Source organism: Globicephala melas, chromosome 2 (genome assembly GCF_963455315.2).
Source record: "Globicephala melas chromosome 2, mGloMel1.2, whole genome shotgun sequence".
In the NCBI taxonomy this organism is placed as follows: Eukaryota; Metazoa; Chordata; class Mammalia; order Artiodactyla; family Delphinidae; genus Globicephala; species Globicephala melas.
The window spans coordinates 92,760,005-92,774,608 of NC_083315.2; the positions used below are offsets into that span (position 1 = coordinate 92,760,005).

Consider the following 14,604-nt stretch of genomic DNA (forward strand, 5'->3'; position numbering starts at 1 on the left):
AAGATACAGCTCTGTCTTACTGTGCAGGGCAGATTTTGTTTCTTTTATTACTTCTGAGTTGACATTCTCTCTGCTTTCTTGTTGTTGAAGTAGTGGCTTATTATTTGAGGGAGAGAAAGTCATGGACATATAAACAGAGGAGTGAAAGTGAGGACAAATAATCACAGACGACTAGAGTAAGTTTTTCGTGCAAGAAAGTTGGAAAGCCATCTGTTGAGAGGCTAAAGCATCTGGATGTCAGTAGTGTATAAATATTCTCATGTTTTTTGGTGTGTTTTACATATTTAATAAGCCTTTAAATTTTAACCCTGCTACTCCAGGGACTAGTTGGTAATAAATAAGTGGAAATTGGACATTATTATCCCTTTCTAGGAATAAGGGAGTAGAGATTCTATCAGTGCAGAAGGAATGAAGGGTAGCAGTAGGGGAGAATTTTAGGTTCTTCAGAAGCCAAGGCTGGCTCACTGAATTTTGCAGTGAGTTTATCTAAATTCAGTGGCAGGCTCTTAAATAATCAGGCAACTTCTTTTAGCAAGAGACATAACAAATAATATTTGAGGTCAATTTAATCACTGTTTCATGTTTAATAAAAAGTGTTTAGCCTCTGGAATGCTGTCAACAGGCAGAAGTTTCTGCCTTTTTGTATTGTGAGTAGGTCATCTATTTCTAAATGATGGAAAAAATGCTTATAAGTGACTGTGAGTCACCTTAAGAGGTGATTAAGCCGTTGTGTTTGATGTAAATCTTGACTATGTTAAAGGTCCTAACAACAATAATCCAAAATAAGAGGACTGCCTGCATCCTTAATATTCTGTTCAGGGACTTCCCTGGTAGCAGAGTGGTTAAGAATCTGCCTGCCAATGCAAGGGGCTTGGGTTCGAGCCCTGGTCCAGGAAGATCCCACGTACTGCAGAGCAGCTAAGTCCGTGCACCACAACTACTGAGCCTGTGCTCTAAAGCCCGTGAGCCACAACTACTGAGCCTGTGCGCTGCAACAACTGAAGCCTGTGCACCTAGAGTCCGTGCTCCACAACAAGAAGCCACCTCAATGAGAAGCCCACGCACCACAACGAAGAGTGGCCCCCGCTCGCCACAACTAGAGAAAGCCTGAGCAGCAACAAAGACGCAATGCAGCAAAAAAAAAAAATTTTGTTCAAACTAAATGATGTCGACAGCCAAAACAATATGAGTAACTTTCTTTCAGTAGGACTCTTTTTAGATAAAGTGCACTTGCCTTTTCCTGAAGAGTCAGGAAAGTATAGATGAAATAGTAATCTTTCACTGATAAGAATTATAGAAAAGGTAATATATGCTAAGGATTTTGTAAGAGAGTTAATAATCTTCTTTTTTCCCAAGGCTATATATCAGTATATTATAGAGTCTTAAAAGCTGATTCACATTATAAGGGAAGTTCCAAGGAAAAGGGGGTGAGCCACCAAAAAATAAGCTAGCTCTGGTAGATGAAGGCAAGTGTGGGTAGGTTAAGTGACACAGTCCTGCATTTTAGTCCCTTATTCTGTATATTGCACACTTCTAGGTACTCATAAGACTCACTAAGATAAGTAATTCAAAGTATGATAATGATTTTGTTCACGATGAGTGCTGTGAACACTACCCACCAGGGTCACTTCCTGTCTGTCTGTAATCCAACAGGATTTTTAGAGGGGATGTGGACTTTGTGGGTAGGCTTAGCAATGAAGGCAGCTTGAGAATCTTCTCTAAATGTAGTTGCATTGCTCTATTCTAAATTAGGGAAAAGCAGATTCAAAGCCTGAATTTCACAACTGCTAACATTCCTTAGCCATGTGTGTAACATGCTTCTAGGATGTTGAAGCCAGAAAATGTTGCAACTGTTTGTACTGAAAAATTAAAATGAAACTGTTGTCTAGTTTCCTTACTACTATACTATTCTTTTTCCTTCAACATTAAATTTTAAAGTTTCTTTTTTTCAGTCTATTTATTTGTTTTAATATTATTTACTCAAACGAACCACATTTTGTATTCCAAGAGTTTAGTCCTCCAAATATATATATATATATATATATTTTTTTTTTTTTTTTTTTGAGGTATGCGGGCCTCTCACTGCCGTGGCCTCTCCCATTGCGGACCACAGGCTCCGGATGCGCAGGCTCAGCGGCCATGGTTCACGGGCCCAGCTGCTCCGCAGCATGTGGGATCCTCCCGGACCGGGGCACGAACCCGCGTCCCCTGCATCAGCAGGCAGACTCCCAACCACTGCACCACCAGGGAAGCCCCTCCAAATATATTTTGTGGGCATAGAATTACAGTGCCCACAATGTTTAATATTTGTCTAATCATTTATAGAAATGTAAATGTATTGTGGATTTTAGGACAGTGCAGGATTAGGTCTACTTTTCATTATCTTTTCAAAGAGTATTATGGGTTTTTCAGTCACTTTCATGATGGAAGCTTTCATTGTAAACATTCATTAGAGCCATGTTCCACTTTAAAACATGACCTAGTATTAATTTAAAAAAATACCTTGACCCTTGGCCTTGCTTCTTCATTCTCAGAGTATTGTGGGTTTTGTTTGCTTGTTTGTTTTTTTAGATTAAAAAAAATGTTTTCAGGATTCTCTTTTTCCCTTGACATCTTGTACCCTGTATATCAAAGATGGAAGAAAAACTTCCAATAGAGCAGGAATTTGAGCTCACATGGGGCTGTTGAAGCTGTGCTGTGTAGCTGTGGAGCGTGTCAGCATCTCTTTTATCTAACAGCTTTTTGGGGTTTTTTTGTTCTGTGCCTTAGCCTTGGCTATGTGTTTTTCTGTTTCTGTGACTCAGAAGAACTAAAAGATAGTAAAAATTCGCACACTTTTGTATGGCCAGGATTCCATTTTGTGAAAATACTAGTTCTAAGCACTTTGTATTTGCTCAGTATTTTCTAAAGTGATTGATAGCCTCCTTCTCTTGGGCAAAAATCTGACTTTAATTTAAATTTCAAGTGAATATATCAGATCTTCTTCCAAATAGAATTCTATATTCAGAAATATTTCATCTTGTCCCATGGTATCCAAATAGTATTTCCAGATAGGGGATTTAAAAAGGGGACTACTTAATTTCCAGGGCCAGGAATTTTTCGTGTGCCATGGGTAGAAGTCAAGGACATAAGGGAGGATATCACAGGTCACTAAGTTATGTTATCAGTTTATTTTTATTTCCTGAGTCACATACAGGGTCTTGCCTGATGGGGGTACTATGGACACAGACATAGCCCCTATGCCTTTGGGATGGTGGCATCCAGCTGGATGTCAGACAAAATTTTTCCCACCACCACCATTTTACCCTATAGTTTGGGATACTCCCCATCCCTCCCCATAGTTTAGTAGTTGCAGAGAGCTTTTAACTCACTACAGATGACTTACATTATCTCTGAGTCATCTCTTTTGAGATTCATTCCTATTGCATCAAGCAACTGAGTCTGTAGTTCAAGGAAATAAGCCTCAGTACTTTCTATGCGATACAGAAATACTTGGAAAGGGTCAGCCAACTGGTGCTGTATGTGTGATTGTTAAGTACTGAAACCCAGACAAATCTTGCACTACACCAATATATGAAAATAATGCAACACAGAATTAAATACAGATAATCCATAGCTAATGATGATATTTGAGACACTGGGTTGTGTAACTTGCCTAGTCAGCAAGTACCTCACTGGGGAAGGATTCATCCCAAACAGACATTCTATCATTTATGGGCTGGCTTTTCTTAGAACTCTAAGTAACCTTTGGGAGCTGTGATTCTGAACATACAGGGAAACTGAGTATTTTAAAACTGCTCCGTGGAATGAAAAGCAAATTGGGGTCACTGTTAACTAGCATTTTCATTAGGTCTTAGAAGTAATAGAAAGAAATGTGTTTGCTTACAACCACACTATATTTATTCTGTTTAGTCCATTTCTTTTTCATGTCAACTGTGAGCGAGGCACTGTGCTAGGCAGAGGTAAATACCAGTTAAATGTGGTCTTTGACTTTAAGAGATGAATCTAGTGAAGGATTTATGTATGTATGTATATATATGTCTCACACAAATAACTGTCAAGTGTACCCTGATACTAATGCCAAAAATAAAGCATAAAGAGAGCTGAAGATAGCAGGAGGGATGATACATTTATTTCCAACTGGGTCACTTCGGGAAGGCTTCACATACGGTGACATATGAACTGAACTTAAATAGAATTTCAACCATGAGGAAAAAGGGCATTTCCAGACTAAGGAAGCCAGATGTAAAAAGGCACAGACGTGGGAAGGTACAAGACATTGGGCAGTGGGGAGTAGTTTAGCGTAACTGGAGCATGTGGTATAGAAGAAAGGGGAATAACAAGTAGGGTGAAGGCAGATTATGGTGGGCCCATGAATGCTTTGTGATTGCTCCAGAGGGCTCTATATTAGATAAAGGAAGGATAACTATCATATTTCACTTGCTTGGTGCAATTTGCTTGGACAAAACAAAAGTTGTAATAGACCTTGAGGGGAGCCTCACTTTTTGCTGGTGATATACACCAAAGATGGAAAAGGGTGTGTCCAAGAAAATAAAGTTACACTAGGTCTGCAGGTTTGTGGATCATACTGAGTCTTCCCCTCAAATTTTTTTGTGACAGTGAAATTGGGTTAAAATGAACATCAGAGACAACTTTGAAATAGTGAAGAAGTCTCAGAATGGAAGGTTTGCATTAGGGATATATAAACATTTGCCTTTATTTTTTCAAGTGCCCAGTTACCCTTTCATCATTATAGTCATAATATATTAAGAACCTTGTGGGGCTTCTCCCTCCCCTTTTTTTCCGCTAGTGGTAGTGAGCTTCTGTTCTGTCTGGGAAGCAGTAGGTGGAGGGGTTAAGCTAAAGACTCTGGATCTAGTCTACTTGAGTTCCCATCCTAGCTCCATGCCTACTGCCTGTGTCACTTTAGAGACCTTGCTTAACATCTGTAAGATATGGGAGTGACAATAATAACACCTACCTGAAAGGCTATAGTGAGGATTAGATAAGCAAAACCAGGTAAAATACACAGAATAGTGATTGTCACTTAGTAAATGTTCAGTAAATGCTAGTCATCATCATTATCACTACTGCAAGGTGAACCTAGACCCTTTGTTTTACACCCCTGGGTGTGTGAATGTTTGATTTTATTTAGTATACTTTAAAGGATTGAGAGGCACTTGCTGAAACTATTTTGAGTTATGCTAATAGCTCTGTTCACATGCTACTGCTTAAAAAGTAGGACTTAGGGACGTGTTCCAGAACTGACCTGTCTTCTCAATTTGTATTCTAAGACAGTGGTTTTTCAACTGACGGGGTTGGGTATAGGACAGGAGACCTAGGTGTAGACATTAAACAGGTGGGGCCTGGACTCCCTACCCTTCTTTGTTAGCTAGAATAGTAATTTTTAAAAAAATCTATTTTATATTAGAGGGATTCCATATAAGCGTTTTCTTGAAAAAAGTATTCCAGTGCTTTAGAAATAGCATAAGGGTATGTTCTATAACAGTGTAAATGTACTTACAAGTCACACCTCTTAAATGCAGATTTCGATTTACTAGATACGGGGTGTGCCCCTCAGTTCTGCATTTCTAACAAACTTCATGTGTTGCTCATCTGAGAGCCATGCTGAGATAGCATGATTCTAAGGGACCCTGCCCTGCCTTCCCTCTGGAGTGGTTGTTCTTAGCTCTAGAAATAGGGTGTCTATTGCAGTCATCTTTGGAGCTTTTTAAAAATAAACCAGTCTAGGCCCTAACCCAGACCTACAGAGTCAGAATTCCTGGGGTGGGACCCAGCAATTTTAATCCCGGCTGAAAATCACTACTCAGATGCCAAGAGTACATCTTGTCCATAACCCCTTTGGCTTCTTCAATAATTTTTAAAAATAGTATCTACTAGAACTGTATAGGTCTAAAGACTTCCTAAATGTTAAAAGCCATAATTTTTATTTTATTAGTTCAAGCAGAATTAGAGCTTGCTTTGGTTAGTGGTTATTGATCCACTTGAGAATACTGGTGTTCATATTTATTTAATTAAGGGAGGATACTAAATTATGAGACTTCTGGGAGGGGAAGGTCTACATTTGGTTTCTCTTTTTTCTTTGCTGCTTTAAGTGGAAAGGAATTCTTGGTTTACAAGGTTCCAAGAAATTTAATCATACTGATGGATCATTTTCTGAGCTTTTCCTAAATAACCCAAGTAGACTTGGGTTAGAAATGCCCTTGGTTTCTACAGAGTGCCAAGTGTCAGGAAGAACTGGGTAACGGTTGGCCTTTCTGTACCATAAGCCCTTCTTAATGCACAGGAGTGCTAACATCACACGGTTCCTACAAAACACAGTAAAGTCATCCAGCAAGCAGTAGTCATCCAGCAGTGGTCCTCAGGCATGGGAGTGAATTACTTACAGACTATTGGGGGATGAATGAGAATGCTGTGCCATCCTTGAAAGACATTTAAGGGACTTCAGTGGTGGTGCAATGGTTAAGAATCCGCCTGCCAATGCAGGGGACACGGGTTCAAGCCCTGGTCCATGAAGATCCCACATGCTGTGGAGCAATTAAGCACATGCAGCACAACTACTGAGCCTGTGCTCTAGAGTCCGCAAGCCTAGAGCCTGTGATCCACAGCAAGAGAAGCCACTGCAATGAGAGGCCTGCCTGCGCACCGCAACAGAGTAGCCTCCGCTGACCGCAACTAGAGAAACCCTATGCGCAGCAAAGAAGACTCAACGCAGTCATAAATAAATAAATAAATAAAGTTTGTTTAAAAATAAAAGACATTTAACTGCAAAACTCAGCAAATAGTTACTAATTAACCAGTCTCAGCTGCTGGCTTTGAATAGAATATATTAAGCAAGACTCTTAAGATGGATATTAGAAAACCATTAGAAAACCTTTTGATATAGAGATTGTTAAGTGGGGATAGATTTTTTTAAATAGATTTTTAAACTAACTTTTCAAAAGTGCTACGACTACTATCAAATCATTTGTTGTTAGAATTTGTCTTTTTATTTTAAAAAATAGAATTACATTTTATGTTAAATCATTAGGTGTTTTTAGGATCATAGGAGAACTGAACTAAGAATGGAACAGTTCTTGAAATTAACAACTGGAAAAAATAAGGCTTTTCTTTCCGGATGAGCATTTGATTAAATTAACTATCTTTCCCAAATAGCCTAGAGTTCTAGAGAGATGTCTAGGATAGCTTTGGTGTAGCCAAAATTTCTGAATGAAAGAAATACTGAATTGCCTTTTTAGCTCAGTCTTTTATCTTATAGATGTTTTTCTGTATTGTCAGGATATAGCTATTCCTCTGTTCTGCTTTTCACTGCTGTTTCCATGTCCATTTACTTGTTGTTTTGAAGCTATTTACTGAAATAGGATCTAAACTCAACTAAGCCTTCTGAAATCCCACTATTCCCCTGGGTGAGAGAGCAAAGGCTTAAAGCAGCAAATGGGAAAGATTCACTTCCGTTGCCTCAGTAACAGGTTGTCTATGATCAGTGTTGGTTTGATTATGGCCTAGGATTAATATCTCTAATGTTTTTCTGACCTTGATATATAAATGATATGAACAGCAAGATCTACAAGAAGGTTCATTCATCAGTCCTGTCACTAAAGTTGGAAGTTCTGGTTCAAAAGGCAAAAGAGTGCAGTGCCTATGCAGGAAACCCACCTTTTGGTTAAAGTTCAAATCTGTGGACTGTCTCTCTATAATCTAGGTATTTTGTTGTTCTGGATGGCAACATCTCCTGATTGGATTAGCTGCCCAGGTATAGTGAGCCTCTAAAGACCATCATCATGCTGTCATTTTTCATCTTCTTTCCTGAATTCCTCATCCAAACACCCCCTACTCTTCTGCCATTAACCCATTCCCATTATAGGGCTCTACCACTAAATGTGAAGCTTGCTTTAACTGAATACTTTCTGCCCCCCCTGTGATTACCAAAGCCCTTAAAGAACCACCTGGAGACAGAAGGAAATAGTGAAAAAAGGAAGAAAAAGAAATATATATATATATATATATACACACACACACACACACACATACATACATACCTATACACACACACACACACACACACACATATCAACTTGCTCTAAGAGTGCTGCCACATACACTATACCAGTCATACCAAACTGTAACAACCTTCTGTGCTGAAGTACCCAGCCAGGTATAAGAGGTCCATAATGAGAATACTACAGTGGAAGAACATTCGACCACAGAAAATTAATTAATAGAAACATCTCTCAAATGTAGAAATGATTTGTCTTTTTCAATAGGAAAAAGGTTTCTTTGAACTGAAAAAACTGCTTCATGGTGTTTCTTATAAATAGGCAGCTGTATTAGCTTTTTATTTTTTGGTTGCCTTGGGTCTTCGTTGCTGCGCGTGGGCTTTCTCTAGTTGCAGCAAGCGGGGGCTACTCTTCATTGCAGTGCACAGGCTTCTCATTGCCGTGGCTTCTCTTGTGGAGCACAGGCACTAGGCATGTGGGCTCAGTAGTTGTGGCACACGGGCTTAGTTGCTCCGCGGCATGTGGGATCTTCCTGGACTGGGGCTAGAACCCGTGTCCCCTGCGTTGGCAGACGGATTCTTAACCACTGCGCCACCAGGGAAGTCCCTGTATTAGGTTTTGGTAACAGTCCCTCTGCAAGTGGACTTTTTGAAACATAATCCATATAATTGGGGTAAAGAAAGGAAATCAGTGCTCATTTGGACATATCTGTAAGAGGAATTGCAGCTTCCAAGAATAGAGATGCATCCCCTCTATTTTATCTCTTGAAATCTCTTCTCCATTCTTAAAAGTTTTAATTCCTCTTACAGATAATGCCAAGAACATTCTCTGCCATGGAAAGTTACCTTGTCTTCTGTTCATTCTGATGCTTAGGCCTCCCTTAACAGTGATGTATGCTGTGCTGGGAGAAGGGAGCTTAGGTTGTAAATTCAAGGACTTTGGTCAGCAAGAATTTGCTAGAGAGAAACCCACTGGGGTGGGTGTTGCTGAAAGAAAACTGGCTATTCCATAGCCATGAGAGACATCTGGTTAGTGACTGAAAAGCCATTTTGGTTTACAGATTTCATTTTGTTCAGTTTGTTTTTTTACAAAACCTACAGAAATCTGTAGGAATAAGATTAGTTTCTAAGATGAAATTGAGAGTTGTTGTAATCTTCAGGGTACCCTCTATTTTCGCACGCTGACAATAAACTCATTTACGAGTCAAATTCCTGTACTTCTGAGGTTGCTTTCTCCTCATTCTGGATAGAATGACTTGCCCCCAATATGGATGAGGTGGGTAGATGCTTGTGGAAATTAGAATGCAGTAATTTGTATCAAACTTATTATATCTTTTTACTCTGATTGGCAGGAATATGTGGTTTACAGGAAGCATACCTACATGAGGCTTGATGGCTCATCCAAGATCTCAGAGAGGCGGGACATGGTTGCTGATTTTCAGACCAGGTAATGTTAATAGGAATTACAAAAATGGTCATTTGATTTTCCTCTAGTTGAGATGGTGAGTTAAAAGAAAGACCAACACATCTCAGATTGTTAAGCAATCATGATATAATTTCTGCTATTTTATGAGGTAGCTATATCTGCTTATAGTGGTTTAGATTTGTGTGTCTGTGAAAGAGAGAGGAAATGAATAGTTGGTAATTTTAGTGCCAAATCAGTGCCTGGTTCTTTGGGCAATAAAAGAAATGATTTCTGAGTATGAACCAGGATCCTTATGTGAATAATATGTACATAGAAAAAAGTCCACAAGGCTATATTCCTAAATGTTAACAATGGCTGTCTCTGGGTATTGACTTACAGTTGATTTTCTCTTTGTTTTTGCTTACCCATTTCATTTTGTATAAGTTTAAAGAAAAATACCTCCTTTTTCCTGCTTTCCCTCTAATATTGTAGTAGTACAGTGCAGTATGACAGATTGCAGTAGTGTGCAATCTCTTCCTCTGGCAGCTCTCAGTTATAGTACTTCTCCCACCTGATAATGAGCCTATGAAATTTCAAATACTGCCTGCTGGATGCTGATGGCCTACAGAGCCATAATTATCCCAAGTGCAGGTTCTCATTGTAATAAGCAGGGTCTGCTTACTGCTCTCTCCAAGGAGAAAGCTGGCGTCTGCTAGTGACAGGTCTCCTGAACTCCACCCTTAATTTTCCTTAGACCTGGAGAACTAAGGAATAGAGTAAGATCTTAATGTTCTGTAAGTCAGAACAATTCTGAATTTTTGGTCTTTAATTGTGTAGTCTGTTAATATTTAACTTTGGAATTCTTGGGTAGAAAATTAAGCACATAGCCATTTGTATTTAGGTTGCAATTTTTAGTTTCTTTCATTTCAGTTTTAAAGCATGTTTTACTTCAGCATAAAACAAATCCGTAGTTCAACATAGAATATCCTCTGATTGAGAATTTTTGCTATTGCACGGTCCTTTATAACACTGCATGGGTAAGGAGATACATCCTGATGTTTTGGTTTGCAGTATATACTCAGACCAATAACTCCTAGGTTGAAACTACTTCTGCATTCAGGTGCCTGTTTGACCAACAATGGAGGGGAAGAGCTACTTTAGACCTATTTTAGTTTGTTACCTGAAGCAGGTGGTAGATGACCTAACTTAGCTTCTTACCTAGCAGAAGCTTTCGACCGATTCTTAAATTATTTGAGTGAGACATGTATAATCATAGTAGTGCCTCCTAGCACTCCATACTGTGTGCACCTCTCCCCACCCCCAAAAAAGTTTACCAGCTGATCTTTATCTTTCCTTGATTTTGAAATCAAATGAATTACATTTCACTATGTCCTTATCTAGTCCAACCTTCAGAGCTCCAAATGACAAGAATCTTACATACAGGATCTATAGACTGTATGTTTCCCCCAGGGTGCCTATGTTTTCTCCAGGAATGCCAGCACTTAAGTGATTTGGGCACATTGGTATGAGGCAGCATGAGTTATGTGTTAGAAGAAAAGCCATTAAGTAATAGATCTTTTGCCTATTACTGTTTGTGTTTTTTTCCACTAATATGTTTGATATTGTACATTTGAGAATCTCATTTATAGCAAAGCTAATTTTTTTTTCCAGTAACAGTTGGGGCCATTGTATATTATATAAAATGCCTGTTGAGGAAAATTAGAGAAATATTTGATGAAGAAAGTAAAAATCACCCACAATCCCATCACTGTTAACATTTTGGTTTATTCCTCTTGTCTTTGATGTGTGTATGTAGTTAGATTTATATGTTGATACCATATTGTAGAGATGACTGTATCCTCATTTCTTCAACTTAACAGTATATCATAAAGGTCTTCACATATCATTAAAAAAGTCATTGTAATCATTATTTTTAATGATCAATATTCCATTACATTGGATATACCACCTTTCTGTTGTTAAAATCTTGAGTATCTTTTTTACAAAGCTTTGTCATCATTTTAGATTATTTTCTTAATATAGATCCAAACAAGAGAGATTATTGAGTAAAGGAATATGAATGTTTAAGACTGTATATTGTCATATTGCTTTGTAGAAAATTCTACTGGTTTAGAGTCCAGTCAGAGCTGTATTATGTTGACTTCTAACAGTTTTGGCTTCTGAGTTGTAGAGCTACAATTTTTCTTCTAGGTGAAGCAATTCCCAGAAAACTGGACTGTGAGATCCAGGGCTCACCACATTTTACAGTGACCTTTTAGTGGAAAAAATCAGTAGATGTATCTAATCTACTACTTCTAAAATCTCTTATTTAACTTGTGATTACTTGGGCAATCACAGTAGTACACATTAGTCTTGAAAAGCTTAGCTTTAAAAGAAGGGTATTTTCACCATTAAATTATACTAGATCTGCTTAGTAAATATCTTGTTTCTTTGCTTTCCTGGAAAACCTTACTTGAGCATCCAAATTCTATAACTTCTAAGAATTACTTAGGGAGCAATGAGTTTTATTTAGATACTGAGTAACAATCATTTTAACACCTGCATCTGCATCTAATATTAGGTAAAATGAAAAAACAGACTAAAGTCTTCTTCCCTTCCTACACATGAGCTAGATGGTAGAGTTAGGATTGTGGCTAGGAAATAATCTCCTACCTCTCACGTGTAGAATCTGAACTGTGCCTATGCTGATTAGGAGCTTGTCAGGCAGGTCCCTCCAAATGGTATCTAAATTTACAAATTTGAATGGCAACAGTAGCCCAATATAGAGAAAAAGACAGGTATTTTTGAAAACAAAAAAGCATGACTTGCCAAATATTTTCATTATTATTAATGAAAAGACATCAAAAGAAAAAATTGTAGTTTCAACTGGAAAGCCCTGTGGCTCAAAGGTCAGCCAGAGTAAACAAGAACTCCTATAAAAAGCCATTTACATTCCCTTTATACAAGATTTATTTATGAGGGATCCTTCCAGGAAAGAGTCTGACTGAGACTAAAGACTGTTTGGCCAGGATGTCCTGACTGGGCAACATTCAGGACACGTGACCAGTGCGTGATCCTAGAAGCCATTCACAAGGTCTTTGCTCTGGGTTGCCTTGGCCTTTGCTTCCCTTCCTCCTACCCCATGACGTTTGCCAAATGGATCTCCCTGATTATCTGATTACTCGGGTGACCATTTGGAAAACATGAGAAAAAATGAGTGTAGTGTGGATTTTTCCTTCTTGGTGAGAGTATAAAGCTCCAGTATCTTTAATTCTGGCTCTTTTTCAGTCATCCAGCAAGTCTTCACTGCAGTCAGCTAGGTACCTAGCACTATTTGAGTATTTTGTTGCATAGTAGCCTCAGGGGCCATTAACTAAAGAAGAGTAAGAGTGAGACTTAGGCATGTCTTTGCTACATGATTTCATAGGCTCCTTCACAGACCCCCCTGAAACCTGGTCTCTATGGCCCCTTCCAATAGAGACCCTGAATTGAGATTCCTTTATAGCCCCTAGAGGGCACCCAGACCATCATGTTGCCTTCTGGGATTCTGTTTTCTTCCTTTTAGTCAGCTCCCAAAACATTAATTCACATTATCAATACTAGATTTATTAAGTAGAAAGGAACTTCTCAACAGTTCAGTTTAGATGTGTTTTTGTTTACATATGATCCAACAGTGTGATCCAGGATGGACACTAATTTCCTTGATTTTTAATCACCCAGGGTTCCCAAAATCCTTATTTTTCCATTACAGTATGATGAAATTACACTGAATGCAGCCAAACGTTGCTACTTACCATCTACCTCATCATTAAAAGCATCTTCTCAATAAATCGTTAATATCCCCAAAAAAACATTTTCCACTGTTAATGTTTCTAAGTTTTGCTTCTAATTTATTTTTATCTATATTCCTTTCTCTAGTGTTTTTTTCTGTATATAGTCCTTGTTTGTGAATGATTACCACATCTGGGGACTTACCTCTCTGACTGTCCAGACTATGGAAATGACCCATCTTTTTGCCTCTACTGTTTTACTATAGATCCCAGCTGCCTTCTGTCTCCCTCCCTGTGCCATCCCTGTTCCCCCATCCCCACACCAACAAGACGTCCTAGGCATCGGGTGACTCCATCAGCTCTTACACAGATATCGGAGAAAAGCCTCTGACCCCTGCCTCTGTGTCCACAGAGCAGGAAAGAGAGATGTATGGGACTGAGCAATCTTCCTAAGGCCAGAGTGGGAAGGATTATTCTATAGAGATTAGTATGGCCCTGGAAGGCTACATCAATTTTTATTTGAAACCTTATTGTGGTTAAATATTCTCCCATGGGCTGTGAGGTATCAAGCTTCCATTTATATCATCCCATATCTATGGGAAAATGTGTTTGTAAACTGGCAGATGCCTTTTAACTTTTTGGTTTGCCCTTTATGATTTAACCGTGAAAGATGACATCTTATAGATAAAATTCTGAAATATTAAACTTTATGATAAAATTCAAGGATAAACGAGCAGAACTTTCATGAGAGTACAATACTTTTGGAATTATGCCCTACAAGAAGCCTCCAAACATGATCTGTTATCCATGTCTGCCTCTAGGAAAGCTGTGTTTAATTGAAAGCAAATTAATGGACAGATTTCTACTAGGACCTACCCAGCTTAGGGATTAACCAGGATACTTATTTCAGAATAGTTCCTTCACTGGTATTCATGTTTGACATTGATATGTCATCATTTAGTCACTTCAACTATATTCAGAGCATCCTCATTTTATAGCACAGGAAACAGACCTTTAGCAGCCAAGTGACTTTACCAAGGAAGAACAGCATCAAGGGATGAGAGCATCCTGATGCCAGTGTGTTTCTTTTTTCTTTATTTTTTTTTAAACTGGAACCCACAGAATAAAATTCATCTTACGTTGGGATTTAATACATATCTACCATATCTGAAATCACAAAACAGTACTTATCCTTATGACCTTTGTTGTATTATAATATTTTCTAATCTGTTCTATTTCTTTCTTTAATTTATGTGGTCCAGGCTCACCAAACTGATTTCATGACCAATGATAGGGGTGACCTGACCAATGATAGGTGTGACCTGCAATTTGAATAACACTGATATAAATGAATTTCTACTTTTATTCCTCATTATAGTCATAGAGAAAGGGGGTGAGCAGCTTGATTTAGA

The 14,604-nt window shown here is 38.5% G+C and overlaps 1 protein-coding gene across 2 annotated transcripts in view; it reads left to right on the plus strand.

Annotated features, from left to right (window-relative positions):
- The window catches only part of INO80 (INO80 complex ATPase subunit), a 131,773-nt gene that overhangs the window by 95,894 nt on the left and 21,275 nt on the right, over nucleotides 1-14,604 (plus strand). For both annotated transcript variants that reach the window (XM_030842983.2, XM_030842984.2), the window contains exon 28: nucleotides 9,370-9,464. In XM_030842983.2, the coding sequence (XP_030698843.1) occupies nucleotides 9,370-9,464 (95 nt within the window). The remainder of the gene's footprint in view (nucleotides 1-9,369; nucleotides 9,465-14,604) is intronic.